This window comes from Typopeltis vanoorti, chromosome 6 (genome assembly GCF_054136105.1).
Source record: "Typopeltis vanoorti isolate ZY-2024b chromosome 6, IOZ_Tvanoo_1.0, whole genome shotgun sequence".
Taxonomy (NCBI): Eukaryota; Metazoa; Arthropoda; class Arachnida; order Uropygi; family Thelyphonidae; genus Typopeltis; species Typopeltis vanoorti.
Genome location: NC_143554.1, coordinates 105,136,195 through 105,159,447, shown reverse-complemented (window position 1 = coordinate 105,159,447; position 23,253 = coordinate 105,136,195). Strand labels below are relative to the sequence as shown.

The 23,253-nt window shown below is 36.7% G+C and overlaps 1 protein-coding gene across 1 annotated transcript in view; it reads right to left on the bottom strand.

Annotated features, from left to right (window-relative positions):
• LOC150105771 (sister chromatid cohesion protein PDS5 homolog B-like) overlaps positions 1 to 23,253 on the bottom strand; it is a 699,562-nt gene that overhangs the window by 462,363 nt on the left and 213,946 nt on the right. Inside the window, exon 10 of the mRNA XM_090394553.1 lies at positions 2,457 to 2,551. Within this exon, the coding sequence (XP_090250679.1) occupies positions 2,457 to 2,551 (95 nt within the window). The remainder of the gene's footprint in view (positions 1 to 2,456; positions 2,552 to 23,253) is intronic.

Sequence of the window (23,253 nt, the reverse complement as noted above, 5' to 3'; positions counted from 1 at the left end):
GACCTCCCAGATGAGTCTTTGACTCCATGAGGTCTTGGGGTAATAATAATAATAATAATAATAATAATTACTATGCAAAAGTTGACCACTGACTATTTTTAGTCTCATTGGCTTTGTTACTGTTGGTTACAATACAATCATGCTGGTTTAGGACATGAGAGTATAGAGGGGATTTGAAATAGGAATTTTTTAGCAGGACATAAATGAATATCATAATGAAAAGAAAAATATATACAAAAGTTTTTTTTAAAAAAATCAGTCAAGCAGCATTTAATTTTAAGCAGCATAGGAACTGTCAACTCCAATATTACTTAAGAAAAATGAAAGCATTAGAAAACAAGAACTAAATCATAGAGACTTATTGGTGGACTATAAAGAAAACATTGATTGATTGTTCCAGAGCAGCGACAAGTGAAGTTGCCTACAAAGATAGAAAAATCTTAACTCCATGGTGGACTTGGTAAGTTAAATAGGCAGTCCTGGAAAAGAAGAAATGATACTCAAGTTCCTAGCAATCCATGGAAGTTGAGAATTATTTTCAGTCACTAAAGGGATGATAGCTAAATTTTCTTCTCATAGGAAGTCTGATTTTAGGAAACTGAGGAATGTATTTTTTTCTCAATTTCTAAGCATTATCTATAGCTTCCAGAATATTTTGCCTTTACTTTCCTGATATTTATTTTCTCTGTTCTTTGACCTTCTTGACTTTCTGTGTCAAACATGGAGATCTGATTTTGTTATTCTTGCAGTCAACCCAATTACATGTTCTGTGGGTGAATAATCAGTCAGTTTTCATCATGGTCTGCCAATGAATCTTCAAGGTTTGGAATTTGTTTTTAACCTCTTTTATTTTTCTTGAATACTATTTGTGTATTTGAGTCTACATTTCATCTCTGAAAGCTGCACAACTTTGATTCTGTTTAAAATTTTCTTATGCCCTTTTCTTTTCCATATGATATACAGTTTTATACTACTCAAAACTAAATGGTAATCACATCCTATTTCAAAACCTAGATATGCTCTGGTGTGAGGAGAGGACACTGCTATTAACAATAACACAGTCAGTGACACTTTATTTTTTGTCTTCTCTTAATATTAATTTGTGCACATCTTTATGTTAGGAGACAGTGTCAATAATGACAACTCCATATCCTGAACAGAACAGCAGGCAGTTACCATTATTATTAGCTTGCTCTTTTCTCCAAATTTTCCCTTACATTTCATTTCCAATCATTTCCTAATTTTCTTTAGATCTCCTAGGACCAACTTTTCCTTTTACTCTGTGTCTGCTACCTTCAAAAAATTTCTCCATTTCTTCCTTAGTAGAACCTTCTGTGGGACCATAAGCATAAGTCTCATTGTCCAGTTTCCTCCATTCTGATATTTGTTCACATCACTCTACTTCATACCGGACTGGATGGCCAAGTGGATAGCGTGTCTGCTCTCCAGCCAAAATGCTGTGGGTTTGAATCCCGCTGTGGACATGGATATTTGTGATGGTCTGTGAAAATACGAGTGATGATTGGCGGTAGATGGCATTGGTGCAGTTGCAATCAGTTGGTGATTGAATCTTGAAGACAGAGTTCTAGACCAGGTGCCTTCCCTTGATGAGTACTTGGACTTCCTGGAGGTGTCACATAATAATAATACTGCCTGCCATTCAAGATTATCCTTGTATTTAATGCTGGACACTACAGCTACTATGCGTTTTCCCTGATCATTATTGCCTGAGTGTAACATCTTCTATTTGTTGCTTAGAATAATCCTACCAGTTTCGACAAAAATCCTGTTATGTCAATCTGGTATGTATCTAATTCTTCTGCTAGTTCCATTTTTCTCTTCTTCAGATGTTTCTTATGTTGATGGTGAAACACTTGAACTATGCTGATGTTGAATTGGCATTTGTTCCAGCAACTGACCATTCACTGTTCACCCTGGTTCCCTGCCAAAAATAGTAGGGGCCTTGTATTGGGGTGATACCACAGATAACATTAAATTCCATCATGTTGTACTATTGTTTTGGTTTAAGCCAATAATACAACTTAGTTCAGTGAATCCCAGCCCTAATCAGCATCTATCCAGGTAACATTTGGTATCCAAGAATTGATACCAAATGTTACCTGGATTAATATGTAATATTAATCCAGGTAACATTTGATGTAATATGATGATCCTCTTAGAGAGAGGATCATCACTCTAAGAGAGTGATGATCCTCTCCATATTATTTAAAAGGTTACATGGGGTTCTTCTTCCAGTTATCCAGATTTGATCCTTAAGTCACCCCATTCTGAAATTAATAAGCAGAAAATTAATGATTTTATTTAACAGTTATGCTACCTGATAGTATGTTACTTTATTTTAGAATAGATTTATTTAAGATGAGTGTACAGAAAGATAAATAATAAAGAAAAATAACCATATCATTAGGGAAGATTTCAATTTAAATGTCACGTGCCTGTTATATCTGCTTTCAGCTCTGGATGGTTAAGAAGAAAATGCATGGAATATTGCACACATCGCATTCTGACTTGAGCATTAATATCATTGAATCTATAAAACAAAAATCCATGGATTAATAAATAATAATACCTGAAATCATGTAAATGGAACATAAATGGAATATTCAGGATATTCGTATATCACTAGTATGCTCCATTTCTATAATCCATTTTTATATTTATAATCTATAAAAACTTCATATAAAATTTGAGCTGTGTAGAAGAAAGTGATTTTTAATTGATGAATAGTCTGTTTTTTTCTGCGTTTTTCTACGTTTTTGAGTGCTAAATCGTTTCTCTGAATACGAGTGTACTTCAGTGGTTGTTTTTTGGAAGTTAGTTGCTGTCGTGATATAATATATTTTGGTTACCTTCGGAATCGAATGCATAACGGTGGAAGACAAAACGAAGCTAAGTTTTCATTACTGTATTTAGTTATATTTGATTTTATTTAGTGTACTTAAATGTTTTGTTTTGCTTGTAATTGTTTGTACTTTTTTTTCTATTTATTTAACGGAATTTATTAATTGAATAATTAACGATTACGCTACTCAGCAGTAAGGAATGATGACGGATTCAGCAGCAGTCGCAAGTAGCGTATCGCCAAGTCCTCCGCCATTTAAGAACTCAATTATTAGCAATATTATAAGGGACTTTGTGGCATGCAGTACTTGCAGCATGTATGCGTCTCGGGAATTAGATATGTGGCTTGTGAAAGAGAGCGGAGAGCGTATATGCGCAAAATGCAGGCAATTGGGGGAAATAAGTGCATTAGAAATATCGATATCAGACTTTGTTGCTCCAGGAACAGGGAATGAATGTAGGAAGACAAGTAGTATGATAGGAGAGAATGAAAAAAAGATATATATGAATGAGAAAATAATAGTTGATAGTGTGGAAGGTGTGAGTGACTGTGAAAGTTTAGGAGATGGTTTTGTTTGGGAGAGTGAATTTAGATTAAGAGTGACTGACCCGCAGAGGGAGATAGATGAGTTGAAAGAGGAGGTAGAATGTCTTGTGAATGAGAGCAGAAGTATGAAAGATAAGATTAGGAGAATGGAAGAGATAAATGCAAGGAGAATCAGAGTAGGAGAGAGAGAGAGAATTTAGGGAGTATGAGTGAGAGGTATGGGGGTGCTAGAAGAGGAGAGAATGGAAACAGTAGAAGAGAGGGAATGAGAGAGAGGTATGGGAATGCTAGCAGACGAGAGGATGGAAACAGTAGGAGAGATGGAATGAGAGAGAGAGAGATATGGAAGTGCTAGAAGAAGAGAGAATGGAAACGGTAAGAAAGATGGAATGAGAGAGGTATGGGAATGCTAGAAGAAGAGAGGATGGAAACAGTAGGAGAGACAGAATGAGAGAGGGATATGGAAGTGCTAGAAGTGGAGAAAATGGAAACAGTAGTAGAGAGGGAATGAGAGAGATGTATGGGAGTGCTAGAAGAGGAGAGAATGGAAACAATAGTAGAGAGGGAATGAGAGAGATGTATGGGAGTGCTAGAAGAGGAGAGAATGGAAACAATAGGAGAGAGGGAATGGTAAGAGGTATAATGTATGGCGACTCAATGATCTGTGGTGTTCAAGATAGGATGCGTGAGGAGTGTTTGCCAGGAGAAACAATAGAAAGGATGGCTAGAGTGGCTATGGCAATTAAGAGAGGTGAAAGGGTGGATGAGATGATTGTGATGGTAGGAACGAATGACTTGAGTGGTAATGTAAGTCAGGCAGCGAGAGATATGAGGTTTTTGCTTGAGACTGTACGGAAGAAGACAGAGAGAGGAAAAATAGTGAGCTGTGCAGAAGAGCGGTGATATTGAATGGCATAATAGCAAGAATGCGTGACAAGAGAGGACTGGTATATGTGGATGTTTGGAGTGCATTTGAGGAAAGAGAGGAATTCTATGCGAGAGACTGCTTACATTTGAATGAGGAAGGCCGTAGGCATCTGGAGAGATTGCTGTTCTGAAAGAGTCAGTGTGTCCCAGGGAGGATGATAGCAGGGGGGTGGCCTCTTGTGGTAATGGATACTTGGGAGAAGGGAGACGATGTCAGGTAACGCTGAGCCCAGTGGAGTCTAAAAGGGATAATGCTGGGTATAGAAACAATGGCATTTATATGCTTTATACTAATGCCAGGAGTATCTGGAATAAGGGAGACGAATTGGTGGCGCAGATAGCATCAGCCTGGCCAAAAATTATTGGGATCACCGAGACGTGGTTGACAGAAGGGGATATAATAACAGGAATAGAAGTCGCTGGGTATAGCATTTTTTGTCAGGAGGGGAGGGGAAAGCATGGTGGTGGGGTACTGCTTATGATAAGTGATGACCTATGTCCTCTAAGAGTGGAGGCTTTGGAAGGAAGTGAGACAAATGATTTTGAGAGCATATGGTGTGAGGTAGAGGTAGGCAAGACAGGATATTTAGTGGGGTGTTGCTACAGACCCAGGAGCATGGAGGATGGGGACCAGGAGATGTTTAGACAGCTAAGTTTGGCAAGTGCAAGAAGAATGATTGTTATGGGAGATTTTAACTACAGTAGTATAAATTGGAGAGAGGAAGATACATGTAGCAATAGTGGAATGGAATTTCTAGAATTCTTGAGGGACAAAAGTCTTAGGCAACATGTAACAGAGGGAACAATAGGTTCAAGAGTTTTAGATTTGGTTATAGCATCAGAAGAGTTGATAATAACTGAGATGACATCTCTCCCACCAGTTGGAGAGAGTGACCATATGGTTTTGACTTGGAAAATGAATAGACATGCAGGAGTATCAAAGAGACGGGAACTTATATAATGCAGGTGATTATAATAGTCTTAGAAGTCAACTTCGGGAAGTTTTATGGAGGGAGGAATTGGAAGGCCGGGATATCGTTAGTGCGTGGGAAATTGTGAAAGAATATTTGTTAGCAGCAATGGTAAGTTGTATACCACGAGTGAAGAAGAGGACACAATTTGGAGTAAAGTGGATGACAAACAATATTAAACAGGAATTGCATGTGAAAAAAAAAGGTTATGGAAGAGATATAAGGAGACAGGTGAAGAGAGGATGCGTGAAGAATATAAGACACAGGCCAGAAGAGTGACTAGTGTGGTAAGGAAAGCAAAACTGGAATATGAGAGGAGATTGGCCCTAAGATCAAGGAAATCCTAGGGAATTTTTTAGCTATGTGGCCAGTAAGAGGAGAAATGACTGTAGAAGAATGATATTGTGGGATAAAAATGAGAATAGAGTGACTGATGCAGAGGACATAGTGGAATTGTTCAATGACCACTTTATTGGAGTATTTCATCCTGCAGGAGTCAGTTTTAATGCTAGAGGGATAGGGCAGGTTCAAGGTTTAGAGGTACAGGAGGAGAGTGTGTTTCAGATACTGAGAACTGTGGATGTCAATAAAGCTTTTGGACTGGATGGTATTTCACCACGAGTTTTGAGAGAATGTGCTGGGGAACTGACAGTGCCTTTAACCTGGCTTTTCAATGAAAGTCTGGCTTCGGCAAAGGTGCCCAGGGAATGGAAGGAAGGTAAAATAGTACCATTGCATAAGGGTGGTAACAGACTGGAAGTGTCTAATTATAGACCAGTCTGTGTGTCATCAGTAGTTGTTAAGATTTTGGAGAAAGTAGTGACGGACCGTATACAGTACTGGGCAGATGAGGGTAATGTTATCTGTGAGAGTCAACATGGATTTGTGAAAGGGCGCTCTTGTTTTAGCAATATGCTGGCCTTTTATAATAAAGTTACAAGAACATTGGATGAGGGAAAGGCATATACTGCAATTTTCTTAGACTTAGCAAAGGCATTTGACAGGGTGCCACATGATAGGCTGATATTTAAGTTGCAACACATGGGTCTGGATGTCAGATTGGTCAACTGGATTCAGGATTGGCTGTCTGATAGATATCAGAGAGTTGTGTATGGTGGAGCAGTTTCAAGGAGACAGAAGGTTACAAGTAGGGTCCCACAGGACTCAGTACTAGGACCTATGTTGTTTAACCTTTATATCAATGACATTGCCAGTGGATTGCAAGGGGATATTCAGTTGTTTGCAGATGATGCGAAGCTGGGAAGGATTATTAGTAATAGTGCAGATGTGGTAGCCCTGCAAGAAGATTTGAATAAGCTAGATAGATGGGCAAATGAATGGGGTATCAGTTTAATGCAGCAAAATGTAAGGTCTTGAGGTTTGGGAAACATTGATGAGATGCTGCATACTCTATGGGAGGAGTTATACTGGAGGAAGGTGGGGAAACAAAAGATCTGGGGTTGATGATTGATAGAAACCTGAAGTTTAGGGGACATATTGCAAAGGTGGTGAAGGTAACACAGAGGATTGCTGCAATTATGAGAAGGGCACTGCAGAGATAAGAGGGTTATCATTCCGTTATATAAGTCTCTGATCAGACCACACTTGGATTATTGTTCTCAGATTTGGTCCCCAGGATTTGAAGGGGATAAATTGACTGTGGAAAAGATACAAAGACGGATGACAAAGATGGTCTCAGGACTGTACAAGGATAGTTATGAGAATCGGCTGAGGGAATGTGGACTGCAGAGTTTGGCGGATAGAAGGAGAGGTGATATGATTGAGACTTTTAAACTGTTGAGAGGTGGTTACATGGTTGACACTGGGGAGTTCTTTCACTTGGTTGAACAGTGGAAAGGAGTGATGACAGGGGGGGGGGCATCCCTGGAAGTTACAAAAGGAAACTGTGAGCAAGAGGGTGAGGAGTGGTTTCTTTGCATGGAGGGTGAGCTGTGGAATGCATTGCCTGATAGAGTGGTGAGGGCGAGAATGGTCAATGAGTTTAAGGAGTGGTATGATAGAGTTTGTGTTTCTTAGGGGGAACCTCCCCTTGATGAGTCTTGACAGACTTTATGTTCTTAGGAAGGACCTCCCATGAATAGTGTTTTGACTCCATGGAGGCCTGAATAATAATAATAATAATAAAATATAGAGCTTTTTAAATGTGATATTTATTTTTAATGTTTCTTTTATGATAACACATATAAAATGTATTTCTTCTGGTAAAAAAAAAAAAGATAATGACTCAATATTACCATCTAATGGGAATTTTGGTTTTACAATGTTTTATTCTGAGGTGAATCTCCTCAACCACAATTAGAATAAAGCATTAAATTGCACTCTCTCTTCTCCACTGCATTCTATTTTTTTTATTTGTCTTCAACCAAGTTCTTCATTATACTATTTTCATTTTCATTATACTATTATACTATGTTTACTTAGTGCCAAGCTGATTTTATCATTATCATCCTTTCCTGAAATGTACACTCAGGGAGACTACAGAATATATGACAGTTCACAGTTTACATGGCAGGTCTGGTTGGCTAAGTGGTTAGTGTATCCACTGTCCAGCCAAGAAACTGCAGGATCAAATCCCACCAGGGGGCAAGGATGTTTGTAATTGTTCTACAAACTCAATGTGGAAAAGGCATTTGTGATGCTATTACTTCTCCTAGCAGAAGGCTTCCATCTCAAACCCAATGAGGTAGAGGAATGGCCATATGGTGTCAAAATGACGAATACACATGTGAATAACTAACACAGCTTACACCTCCCTTATTATTAGCTTCCTGACAATAATTTTCTTTCTACTATAACTTATTTAAGTTTCCAATATAAATTTTGACTTCTAAAGACTTCTATTTGGAAGACACAAAGACTATATCCATTACTAACAGTACAGAAAGTTAAGTTTATATATCTGAGTTGCCAGAATTCTTCCAAAACGTTGTCATAACAAAATCAGCCAGTTCCTGCCTTATCTTGAAGATAAAGTTTCCCCTTGACTCTACTTAGTATTTATTAAATCCTATGCTTAAATCAAATTATCAAATCAACATAAATATGTTCTGTGAGATAATTTTAAATACCTTCATCAAAGCATTATTCAAGTGCCCAAATCTTAATCCCAGTAACAAGCTTTCTATTCTAAAGTTTGGGAAATTATAATCTCTAATTTCATCCTTATTTATTTATTGTTTCTAATCTAATCCTGTGGACTCCTCTATTAATAGGGCTGCAGTTGATGAACAGTCCACTTCCATGCCTCTCTATCTCTTGCTGTAAGACTCTTGCCCATCCAATCTTTGATGTTGTCTTTTCATTGAAGTCAGGGTCTTCTTCCTCTCCTTCCATCCACCATCCCCTGCAATACAATTCTGGGGAGCTCTCCAGAAGAATCCCTCATCAATTGTCCTGCAAATGCTATTTTTCTTCTTTGGATACCAGCCATATAGTCTCTTTTCATCTTGAATCTTTTAAGAACTTCTTCATTGCTCACTCTTTCAGTCCAGCTGATAAAATCCATTTTTCTCAAGCACCATATTTCAAATGCATTCAATCGGTCACTCATCTCCTTATCGATTGTTCAGGACTCGCATCCATATGTCTCCATGCTCCAGTCATTGTCTTGAGAACTGTTACTTTTAACTGTTTGTTCAGATTTCTGTTTCCTAATATGTGGTATATTTGGAAAAATGCTGCTTTTGGTTTTTTAATTCTGTTCTTAATTTCATTATTAGATTTACTGTCATCCGTTATCCAAGGTATTCAAAACTTTTTTACATTCTCTATTCTTTGTCCGTTCAAAATGATTTCCCTTCTTTGAAATCTTCATCACTTTTGTCTTTTGAAGGTTTATTTTCATTTTATATCTCTCATTTCCAACCCTCAGTCAATTCAAAGTTCTTTGCAAACTTTCCTCTGTTTCGCTCATAAGTACAATATCAAGTGCACATCTTATATTATTTATCAGATGTCCATTTATCTTTATTCCATCCTTCAATTCTTCCAAGGTCTCCCTCATCATCCATTCATTATAGACATTAAAAAGGAGTGGGGACATCCCAATGTTTTCTTATGGGAATATTCTTTCTTAAGAATCCATTCAGTATCTTCTCCTTCAAATCTAACACTGGTTTCTTGAGTTTTATATATTCTGAACAAGTTTGATAACTTTTTCATCTATTCCTATTTTATTTTATGCAAAATATCAAATAAAACAGAGTGATTAACATTACTGAGAGCTTTTTCATAATCTCCAAAGCATAGAAATAAATCTTTATTGCACTCAGTCATTCTTTCCCCAAATATCCATAGTGTTGTAATAGCTTCCTTGGTTCCTGTGTCTCCTGAAACCCAAATTGTGCTCCATATAATTCTCTCTCTATCATCTGTTCCATTCTTCTATTGTTTATTGTTTAATACTTTTAAATATCTTCAATCTCACAGTAAACATGCAATTTAAGCCAAGTACAAAGGAGCTTCAGTTTTAAAGCTAGCCAATGTCAAGTAAACAGTTATAATCAGTTGCAAGCAAATACCGGTAACCCTCATATAATGCGGTACTTATACAACACGGTTTCGATATAACGCGGTCTGCAAATTGTAGTAACCCTTTATCTTTTTATATATTTTTCGACGTGCAACTTAAAAATGAAATTTTATCTACATTAAATTTGCATCTGCCAATATCGTGCATGTAGTTATAAGTAGCGAATTTATATTAGGGGAAATATCCTTTAGCACACATGTATGTCAATTGTTTACCATATAAAGTGTTTATTGTTGAAAATTGTCTTTGTTTTCTGCCAGGAAAGTGCATTAAAAATCATAAATGTGTTAATCTCAAGCTGAGCACTTCATTTTTTGATGAGTTACATACAAAATGTAATTCTTTTTTTTCATGTAAAAAAAATTATTTTTATAGTAATGGCCACTTAGAGCACATTTGCGATATGGTTGAAAACGAAATTAGTGAATTAATTGATGGGGGAAATAGATTTAAATGAGGGTACAATCAATAGATGATGTCGAACACCAAATGATGGGGAAAGTTCTGCCGAAGATTCTGATTGGGATGAACCTGTTAAAGAATTCAGTTTAAAGAAATTAACAGAAGGATTGAACTTGGCAAAAAAGTTATTTTATGAATAATGATCTCTCAATGGAGAGCTCTGGAAAATTCACGAGACAATTGGATATTTGTTTAGCTCCATATTATGAACTTAATAAAAAAAAATTGCAGCATAGTGGTAAGCAAGTCTAAAATACCTAAAACATTTATGTATTATATGCAATGAAATTTACGTAAAATTTATAATTTTTTTTATAATTTTATACTATGTATTTGCTTCGTAGTTTATATGTTTTCTTAACTTATATGAATTACTTGAATTAAATAAATATATATTTTTATTGGGTATGTCACTGTTGCATATATAATTTAAAAAATAAAAAAAAAACGATTTCGGAACACAACCCTACTTTTTCTATGTGATCAGAGTCTCGCATAATGCAATTTATATAACGCAGCATTTCTATGGAACCTAACATCCGTGTTATACGAGGGTTACCTGTATTTTAACTGGTCTCTTAGCTACCACACTTACAATTCTGTACAATACTGGAAGCAAAATTCATACATAGATTAACTATTTTTCAGTTAATTTTAAACAATGAACTCTTTTACAGCAGTGCTTACTCTTTATTTTTAATAGCTAGGGAAAACCCACAGGCTTGGCATTATATGAGAATTATACAGGAATTTCTTTACTGAGTGTTCGAGTAAAGATCTATGCAAACATACTTAAGAAAATGCTAAGTAACATTAGAATATAGGGGGTAAAAAATGGGTAAAAATCACATACACATTGAATTTTAAGCACAATGAGCAAAATAAGAATCTCTATTTAACATAACATATTTATCATATCAACCATAGATGGCAACACTACTTGCAAGTTTTTTTTTTTTTTTCTAAGTTGGTACATCTGTCCTAAGCATCCAGATGAAATTGCAAGTCATTCTATCAAGTAGTTTGTTTTATGCAGCTGTCTGAAGCAAAAGTGTTATCTGTATCCCTTGAAATGAATAAAATTGAGTATGTTGTGGTAATAAAATTCTTTGTAAAAGAAAGTTTAATGCCAAAAGAAATTCATTCGAAGTTAATAAAAGTTTATGGGCACTCTTCTCCTTCATTTTCGACAATTAAAAAATGGGCTGCTGAGTTTTAACTTGGCCATACAAGCTTTGAAGATGATCCACGTGAAGGAAGTCCAAAAAGTGTAACACCACCAGAAATCATTCATCAAGTGCACGATATAGTATTGGATGACTGGCAAGTTAAAGTGCATGAAATTGCTGAAACTACAGGCATTTCAAAAGAATGTTTAGGATATATTTTGCATGAAGAATTGCAAATGTAAAAGCTTCGTGCAAGATGGGTGCTGTGCTTCTCATAGCAGATCAAAAATGCACTTGCATGAAAACATCTTGGAGCGAATTTTATGCTCATTTTGTGCATCGATTTCTTACTATAGATGAGACTTGGATTCACCATCACACACACCAGAATTCAAACAGCTGTCAAAACAGTGGACATAAGCTAATTGTTCAGCAACAAAGAAGACAAAGTCGGTTCCATCAACAGGAAAGGTCATGGCATCGGTGTTTTGGGGTACTAAAGGCATTTTGTTTATTAATTATCTTAAAAAGGGTAAAACAATAACTGGGAATATTATTCTGATCTGTTAGACTAGATGGAAAAATTCGTGAGAAAAGACCCGGTTTGCAGAAGAAAAAAATATCATCTTTCATCAGGAAGATGTTTTGACAATGGGAAAATTAAGCGATCTGTAGTATGAATTGTTGAAACATCCACCCTATTCCTCAGATTTGGCTCCCTCTGACTTCCATCTTTTCCCAAAACTAAAACTCTTCCTCGCTGTCCAGTGTTTTTCTTCGAATCAAGCGGTGATTGCAGCTGTAGAGGGATATTTTGCAGATCTTAATGAGAACCACTACAGGAACAGGATAATGGTGCTGGCACATTGCTGGAATAAATGTCATCATCAAATTCCTGCCATGTACCCTCAAGGGGGTGTACAGGATATGATAGTACTACATGAAAAAAATTACATCATTACTAACTTCCTATCTACAATTTTCCTCCAAATCAGTCTGTTACTTGTCAAGACTCCAACATTATCAGATCTTATATTTCTATCGTCTAAGGCACTTTATACCGTATCAATCCACCTATATCTTGGTCTTCCTCTGGGTCATTTTGCTGCCAACCTGGCAGAGAACACTTGTTTTGCTAATCTTAATTCACCCATTCTGTTAAGTGACCATACCACCTGAGATTAGTTCTGCTAACGCATTCCTGGATACTGACAATGTCAAGTTCTTTCCTGATATATCCTCATTTTTAATATGATATTGCCATTGATGCCATCTGTTCACACCTATAATCTTTCTCAGGACTCTCATATCTGCGGTCTCTAGTCTTTGGTCAAGTGTTTTACTTCTGACCCAGCGATCGGATCCATAAGTTAAAACTGGTTTCAACACTGTATTGTATACAGCTAATTTAGTATTCCGACTAATTTCTCTCTTATTCCATATGAATTTATTCAATTGACTTCCCACCATACCAGATTTGCTGATTCTGTTGTCTATTTCTATATTTAATTTACCATCTTCAGTAAAAATCGGGCCTAAGTAGATGAAATGTTTTACTTGTTCCACAGGTTCTCCATTCACAACACAGTTGACATTTTCAATGATTCTGCCTATTTTCATTGTCTTTGTCTTTTCATTGCTGACCTTCATACTATTGCTATTACAACAGCTATTCAATTTAGTCAGGGAATCTTGCAGACTTGTAGCGGATTTATTTAGAAGTATAACATCATCCACATAAAGCAAAGAGCTGACATTAACATCTCCAATTTTGATATCATGTTTAATACCACTTTCTTTATAATGTGATCCATATAGATAATGACTAACAGAGGGGATAATGTACATCCTTGTCTCACACCAGATTTCACATTAAACCATCTTCCTGTACTTCCTTCAATTCTAACTGCTGACTTACAACTCAAATAAAGACTAAGTATTGCTTGATATAATGCCCCATTAAAACCATATAACTGTAGCATATTGAATAGCTTCTCTCTTGGCACCTTGTCATATGCCTTTTCCAAATCGACAAAACTTAAATACAGATCTTTGTTATATTCCCATGCTTTCTTGACTATTTGTCGTAAAGTGAAGATCTGATTTTTGACAGCCTCTATTTGGCATGAATCCAGCTTGTTCTTCACCAAGCTTTTCTTCCACAATTCTTCTCAACCGTTTCTCAAGTATACTTGCATAGATCTTGCCAGTAACACTCAGTAGGGAAATACCTCTGTAATTTTCACATTCAGTTTTCTCTTTTTATATATGGGTACTATGAGAGCTCTACTCCAATCATCAGGAATTCGTCTCTCTATCCAGGCTTTCTGAACTATGCAATGCAGCCACTGTAAGACTCTTATACCACATACTTCAGCATTTCTGGTCGAATATCATCTACTCCTGCTGCCTTTCGGCATTTCAAGCCTTTGATGGCTTTTTCTACTTCAAGTATGGATATGTATTCCTGACTGCATGCCTGGTCAGTGTTTTTTACCATTGTGCTGTCATCACTGCTTGTTTTATTTAGCAGTTTTTCAAAGTAATTACTCCATACTTCAAGGATATCTTTTTCTCCCATTTTCATGTTACCTTTATCATCTTTAACTCCTTTTACAGCACTCTTTCCTCCATTCCTAAGCTTCTTCAATAATCTCCAAAATATCTTCCAACCTTCTTGATATTTATTTTCTATATTCTTGCCAAAGTCCTCCCATGACTTTTGTTTAGCTAGTTTTACACAGTATTTTGCATTCTTGCATTTGTCTCTATATTCTCTAAGAGCACAAGCTGATTTATTTGACAGGAACTTTTGATATGCTTTCTTCTTTTCCTTCACTGCCTCTTTAACTTCCTGTGTCCACCATGGAGTTCTAATTTTTCTATCTTTGCAGACAACTTCACCACATGGCTCTCTAGCTGAATCAATCAAGGTTTTCTTCTAGGCTTGCCACTGAATCTCTAAGGTTTGGTTCCTGTTCTCAAACGCTTTCATTTTTTCTTGATTAATGTTTGTGTATTTTAGTCTACAGTTCACATCTGAGAGCTCCACAACTTTTATTCGCTTTAAAACTTTCTTACATGTCATTCTTTTCAATATGAAATTCAATTTTATCCTGCTCAAGACTAAATAGTGATCACTTCCAATTTCAAATCATCTGTACACCTGGTGTCCAGCACCACTGAGAAAACATCACTATGAACAATAACATAGTCAACGAGACTTTTCTTATTCCCTGCTTCTTCTCTCCATGTGAATTTGTGCACATTTTTATTTTGGAACATGGTGTTAGTAATAACCAGTTGATGTCCTGAGCTGAAATCCAACAGATATTTGCCATTATTATTAGCTTTGCTCTTTTCTCCAAATTTTCCCAAAATATTTTTGTGTGTCTCACAATCATTTTCTACTCTGCTATTTAGATCCCCAACAAGGACCAACTTTTCCTTTTTCATTGTCTCAGTTGCATGTTGAAAAATAAAAATAATTTTGAAATTATAAATTTGTTTTTTTTATTGTTAGGCTGAGAACTTTTCAGACCACCCTCATATTAGTTAGTACCCAGCAAGAAAACTATTCAAAACACTAAATAAATATAGTACAGATGAAATGTTATACGGAGTGATACACAGAATATACCTATCCATGGGCATCTGTGGAGGGGATGAAACGGAACACCCCCCCCTGCCACCAGGATCAAGTAAAAAAATTCACAAATTCCAAAATTTCCACAAATCGTAAAAGTGATTGAAATATGTATTCTTACATCCTTGACCATGGGACGCTTTGTCTTAAAATTTTATTACAGGCTGGCTGGATTTGGACCTCAGCAGGGTAACCATAGATCATGTGTTTCATCTATTGCAGCAATAAAACGTGTTCCTGTTTTTGGTTCATCTTTTTCTGATTTGTGAAAAAAATGTTCATTACCATTGTGAATAGCAGCCAGTTCATTTTCAATCTGTGTCTAGTGAGTCACTGAGTAAAGTGTGAATTATAAATTTATCAACGTCATCAATAGGTTTGCAAGTGATAGACAGAGATTCATGTTGGAGGTTTAATGGAATATTATCAGCACTGAGAAAGGATTAAAACAAATTTTAATGCTTCTAATATTTCGTTTCAGTCACAGAGACATCTTCAGGGATTACAAAATATTTTTTGTAACAACACACACACACAAATACAGTGAGTGAAACTAAAGTCTTATCTAAGTGGTACGCCCTCTATGGGCATTTGCAGGTGTCCTAGGATGTAAAGAGGGATCTCTGATAATTAATGTGTTTCCAAATTTTAGAAGTTTTATGCGACCGTATTTGTTTAAATTAGGTTCATTCCTGAGTGCAGATGCAGATTCAAAGAACAGTCTTTCTTTTTTGAAATTTACTATGGTGGAGCATGGTGATTTTATTTTCCAGGAGATACTGTGGGTTGTATCCAAAACATGATCTGCAAGGCCCGATTGACCATAATCGTGATTGCAGATGTATGAATTGTGTTCTTCTAATCGGATGGTTTGCTGATCTGCATGTCTGTCCGAAGTAAGTCAGTTTATAGAAACAAAGTACTCTATATACTCCAGGCACTGAGAGAGGAGGGAGCTGATCTTTGGTGGAACAGATTACAGCAGGAATTTTACCGTGGAGCTTAAAAGCTGTATGGAGGTTGTACTTTTTTAACAATCTGGCTATTTTTTCTGATGTGCCATGGATGTAAGGTATGGTGATGGCATTTCTGAAGTCCTTCTGAAGAGATGGTTGGGGGAAGGACTTGATTATTTTTTTAATTCTGTAATCATTGTAGCTATTGAAAAGGAAGGTGTTGTGGATGTGAATTTGAGTTCGGTTGAAAGGGCAGTTTCACTGGAACAAAGATTGTGGGTTCTATTGGTAAAAGTTTTAATAATGCCATATTGCTGAGAGGGGGGGGGGGAGTACGTGAATGTATTTGCCTGTATGAGTAGGTTTTCTATATACAGAGAAAGAAAGGTTACCATTAGGAAGGCTTGTTACTATTGTTATTTTCCTTTTCCATCATAAACTGAATACTTGGATGTAGACTATTGAGATGACTGACTAAGGAGTATAATGTGTCTAGGCTATGAGGCTAAATATAGAACACATCATCTACATATCTTAGCAAAATAGGTTTTAGAGGGAAAGAGTCCATGGCTCGTTTTTCAAAATTTTTCATGTAAAAATTGGCAAGAGGGGGGAATCCATGGCAGTTCTCTCTCTATTTGTTTGCAGATTTTGTTCTTCCAAGAAAAATAACCAGAATTGATGGCAAAGGAAAAGAGTTCTAAGATATCAGAAGGAAAAACGTTTTCTAAGTGTTAAGTGTCAATTAGGGGAATATTGGTAAACAATGAGATAATGTCAAAGCTGACTAATATGTCTGTATTATTTAAAGTAAGATTATAAAAATTATAAAACCTACTTAAAAAAGTATCCTTCTGGCCTCCTGACCTTACAACAAAAAAACTCAAACCTTTCGGTTCTCATCCCCCCCCCACACATATATATATACGGTTTAAAAAACTCTACTCATTTTAATGGGTAGTTTTTTACACAAGATGTGGTAAGACCAGTGAAGGGGTGGGGGTCAGAGAGTTAGCTAGCTGCTTTGACAATTTGTAGCAAGGAGCATTAGTGGCATCTACTATAGGTCTTAGGGGAGAATTACGTTTGTAGATTTTAGGTAAACCATATATATGGGGGGGGGGGGGTGAGAACCGAAAGGTTTGAGTTTTTTTTTGTAAGGTCAGGAGGCCAGAAGGACACTTTTTAAAGTAGGTTTTATAATTTTTTAACTTAAGTTTTTGTGAGATCGTGTTCAAGTGATACGTAGGTAGAGCAATCCCGGAGAATAATATCCATTTTTCGATTATATTCTGAGGCATTAGGAATGATCGTGGCATTACCCTTATTAGCTCTGGTGGTGATGATACTTTTTTCTTTCAATAATTTTCTGAGGGAAGAGAGTTGTCTGGAAGATAATTAATTTTTGGAGGTGATGACTGGGAGAGGATGTTAGCTACGTTAAGTCTGATGTTAGTGGCTGTTTCTGGAGCTAAGTGACAGATTCCAGGTTCGATGTTGTACATAATATCCAATACCAGAACTTCTTTAGGTGCGACGGCAATCCACAACACCTTCCTTTCCAATGGCTACAATGATTACAGAATTAAAAAAATAATCAAGTCCTCCCCCCAACCATCTCTTCAAAAGGACTTCAGAAATGCCATCACCATCCCTTACATCCATGGTACATCAGAAAAAATAGCCTGATAGTTAAAAAAGTACAACCTCCATACAGCTTTTAAGCTCCACGGTAAAATTGCTAATGTAATCTGTTCCACCAAAGATTAGCTCCTCCTCTCTCAGTGCCTGGAGTATATAGAGTACTCTGTTCCTGCAAACTGGCTTACTTCGGACAGATAGGCAGATCAACAACCATCTGATTAGAAGAACACAAGTCATACATCAGCAATCACGATTATGGTCAATTAGGCCTTGCAGACCATGTTTTGGATACAACCCACAGGATCTCCTGGGAAAAAAACTACCATGTTCCACCATAGTAAATTCAAAAAAGAAAGACTGTTCTTTGAATCTGCATCTGCACTCAGAAATCAACCTAATTTAAACAAATATGGTTGCATAAAACTTCCCAAAATATGGGAAACATTAATTATCAGCGATAAAACTTCCCAAAATATGGGAAACATTAATTATCAGCGATCCCTCTTTACATCCTAGGCGACCTGCAAATGCCCATAGAGGGTGCACCACCTAGATAGGACTTTAGTTTCACTCACTGTTGTATTGTATTTGTGTGTGCTGTTACAAAAAATATTTTGTAATCCCTGAAGATGTTTCTGTGACTGAGACGAAATATTGGAAGCATTAAAATTTGTTTTAATCCTTTCTCAGTGCTGATAATATTCCATTAAACCTCCGACAAGAATTCTTCACAGCAATTAAGCCTCAACACACTCATAGACAGAGAATTCAATTCTTATATGATATGTGATTATTGATATTATTATCTATCTATCTATCTATCTGCCACGGCCACCTAGCACATGCATTTATATCACTCCTACCTTCTTACACCTTTTATACGTTTGTCCGCAAAGGACTTTCAATTTTATATAGATATATTCTCCAATTCTGAGAGCTATCCACTCATACCAGTCGTGTACGCATAAGTGTAATGATAAGTGATTTATGACAGTTTCCTTTTTCCTGCTGTATGAGTTCCTACATATCCTCAATTTCTATGCCATAATTCTTTCTTTGCCACCTGCATTAGCTGGACTCCTCACCTCTGGCTACTGCCGGTGAAGGATTACTTGCCATGGCAACCGCACATTCCTGTACTACCATTGACTCAGCAAAGCAAAGACCTCTATGACTTCAGATCAAGAAGGAAGAGCAAAGTTCACGGGAGCTACAGACATGGAATACAGGTCAGTCAATTCCAAATCTTATGCTAATGTTGTATCAAACGGAAACATCCTATCATCACCCAAAACACCGAATACCACATCAGCCAGCAGTAAACCAATAAAAGCAAAAATAACTACGACTGTTACCAACGTCATTTCCGAGAAAATGAAATCGTTATTTTTGCCACCAAAGAAAACATCCCACTAGAAGAGTATCTGATGGCGATCACCAAAATTGTATACCAGTAAAAAATATCACTGATGCTTCCTGCACAGCTGGTACTGTGCAGGTGTATTTCAGCTCCATCTCATGGGCACGAACGGTACTGCAAAAAAGGTGTCAATTATCACTACAAAGCAGCCCAAATAACACTGGCCTGGACAAAAGTAACAGTATCAAACCTTCCCCCTGAAATTCCTAATCAACTCATCAGAACCATGTTATCAGGATATGGTTCTGTCACAGGAAAAATATGCACATTGTCAGCAGCCATGAAAAAAGCCCGATTTCACCCATGTTAAAAGCTTTAGAAGACAGGCATTAATGCACTTTCAAAACAACAACACACTAAACAACCTGCCAAAATTAATCAATACAGACATAAATGGAATCACCTATATTTTCTACTTATCTTCCCCACCACAGTGCTTCTTTTGTCATGAAGAGGGTCACATTAGAAAATAATGTCACTATATTACCAATGATTCATCAACAAATATCAGTCCCAGAATAGCAAACCAATTGAACAGAACAACATTGTACATGAAGATAATCAAAGCATACGAAAAAGTAGATCAAAAATTCTCTCCCCCATCATGAATTTCCAATGACATAAATGGAATCACCTACATTTTCTACTTATCTTCCCCACCATAGTGCTTCTTTTGTCATGAAGAGGGTCACATTAGGAAACAATGTCCCTATATTACCAACGATTCATCAACAAATATCGCAGCCCCAGAATAGCAAACCAATTGAACAGAACAACATTGTATATGAAGATAATCAAAGCATATGAAAAATTAGACCAAACTTTTTCTCCCCATCACGAATTTCAGAGCCAAGAAAATCCCGAACTGGAAAAGACAAGGGTCCTGTCGCTCTTGAACACCCGAGTAATGAGATCCAAAGCTCTGATAACGAAGTCTCACAGCATGCAACACTAAACAAACAGCATGAAAACACAGATCCTCCCAATAGAGATGACCAGGATGAACTAATTAAAAGCAATCCCCAGACACAACAACCAGAATTATCAACCCAGCCTCACACTAATTCAAAACCTCATCCAATACAAGAAACTACTCAAAATGGCCCTTTCGTCACCTGCAGCTAGCTAAGGAGGAACATAGTTCCCAGATGATGAGGAAACTGAACCGCCACATGATGACTTAGAAGAGGAAGAAGCTGAGAGGGAACTTCCCCACACTGAGGGCCCTAACCATGAAGCAGCTGTTATCCTTCATACAGAAAAAGCAAGGCTCACAAATTAACTATAGCCCTTAAATACACCACAAGAATCCCAGAACTAATATCTCAACTTCAAGACCTGTACTCGAAAAACTGAAATGTGAAAAGAGCAGAGGTTAACAGGAGTAAGCGAATCTACTACCTAATTAATGGGCTATAAACACAATACCAGGACCAATATTAGATTCAGCTTACAATCAAACTTTCATAAACAATGTCATTGAGCCTTTTTTTCTCTCAATGCAAGAGGATGTGCCTCTTCTTCATGCAACAGAATAGTCCTTGACCAGACACAAAAATATCATATAGACCTAATACTTCTGCAAGAAACAAATATCAAAATATACAATTTATCTAGAAAATGGGCAGAGTGGCCTGATGATCTACACCACTCTGCAACCCAACAACATCATGGAGCAAGAGTTAGCTTAGGTGTACATCATCGATCTCCCTACAAACTTAAAGTGATTGCTAATCCAGGATATGCTTTGTATGCTCACATAAAAGCACCTAACAATAATACCCTGCATGTGTTCAATATCTAAATACCACAGCAGGATGCTCTGGCATAACAAATCTTGGATTTCATTCAAAACCATCTTTCCAGTACTGACCAAGAACATATCATAATAGCTGGAAACTAATTGCACTCTTGACCAAGAAAAAGACAGACTTCAATGTGCTGAACATCGTAGCTCATTAATCAACAAACTTCAAACACCGGTAAACAATAATGAACTCATTGACGTCTTTAGGCATCAACATCCGGATAAGAAGTCCTACACATGGAGGTCAGCAATCACAGCAACTAATAGGACACTCTACCAAGCAAGACTGGAGAGATTCTACATTTCCAAACACACTGTTCCTCTAGTTAGAAACATCTCACACATTCCTTCCTATATCTCAGTTCATTGCTTCATCAAGCTGCAACTGTCATTATCTTTGGAAGCATCCAAGTGCCTACTAGATCTTCAACAATACCCTCCTGAAAGATCCAGATTACATAATAAACACTCAGGCTTTAATAACTAACCTCACTCACTTGAAAGCGAATATAGAACCAATGAAAAAATGGTGGCCCCACCTAAAATACATTAAATACATAAAGATCGGAACCACTTAGAAAACTCAATCACTCTAGATGAACTGAAAATTGCATGCACATCCTTGCCAAAGAACAAATCTCCCAGCCTTGATGGTCTCACAACAGTGTTTCCAAGTCTTCTGGAATTAAACTCGGACCACAAATAAAATCCTTTATGCAGATCTACAGTCATCAGAAAAATCAACAGAGGAATTCATTTTTGAAATTATGGTTCTACAACCGTGTTAAAATAAATCTTTTTATTATCCCAACATTTCGATCTTCATATCAAGATCATCATCATCTGGAGCATACATAAATATACAAGACAAGCTGCGTTACATTTCAAACCGTAAGCTAGAGAAACAATGATTTGATCACATGCTATTCACTGGCATGACCTTTGGTGGGAAAAAAAAAAAAAATACACCAAGCTAGATTTAATTTATGATTACCTGAATAAACATTCTTGCTTACAGTTGGTTTTCTTTCCAGTAACAGTGATGTCCTATTCCTATTATTACAATTGTTATTTTTGATTTAAAATAAAAAAATAGATATTACTTAAATATAAAGAGCCAATAGGCTTCATTTCGGCGATATAAACATTATTCAAATTAAGAGGATATTAAATCCCACATTGTTTTAAAACCGAATTGGAATCAAAGATTGGAATCAGAGAGTTTCATTCCGAATATAGTAAACTATAAAAGTATCGGCGGCCACTAACGAGAGCTAATGCAAGTAGTCCTAGTACGTAGTACAATCTCAGGCCGTTGCAAAGGTGGGGAAAGTTCTGATCGCTAATCTTGGTATTTTCCATAATGTAAAAACACATTTCCTAGGAAATGTATGCTGGTATTACATTATGGTGGGAGGTCACTACCTAGACCAGTTTCAGCCTTTTTTGAGGCTTCATCAGTGAGTAGCTAGACCAAATAGATACCAAAGTGTATAGCGAAAAGAACTTATATACTCTGCTATATGAGTTGTCAAACAGGTGCAACCATTAAGTTACTTAAATATAAAGAGCCAACAGGCTTCATTTCGGTGATATAAACATTATTCAAATTAAGGGGATATTAAATCCCACATATACTAGATAGGAGTGATGTTAGCTTGCTCCACCTTTCAACGAGTTGCCAGGTGTTGTACCACCTTACCCCAGTCCTGAAGATACTTTCAGGTGCAAACTTTGTTTGCTCACACTTGGATAAAGGATTAAACTAAATTTATTATAGTCTAACCAAGGGAAAAATAAACTTTCAACATCTTTCTCTAAATCCAGAGTAATTTAATAAAAAGGGGTGGCACACCATTTGGCAACTCCTATAGGTAGAGATGACCTTGCTAATGCTTCTGCCTGGTATCTCCACTTGGGCCTGGCTCCCACTGAAGAGACCTCAATAAAGGTCGAAACTAGTCTGGGTAGTGGCCCTTCCCTTAATGCCTAACATTATACATATCCGCAAGGAGATGTGTTTTGCATTATGTGAGATACTAGATAGGAGTATGTTAGCTTGCTCCACCTTTGCAACGAGTTGCCCGGTGTTGTACCACTTTACCCCAGTCCTGAAGATACTTTCAGGCGCACACTTTGTTTGCTCACACTTGGATAAAGGATTAAACTAAATTTATTATATTCTTTCTTATAGATTTTTTCTTTAACAGTGATGTCCTATTTTTTATTATTAAACTTGTTATTTTAGATTTAGGATCCTAGGTTTTCTACAGTCCTGTTTATAGTTGTT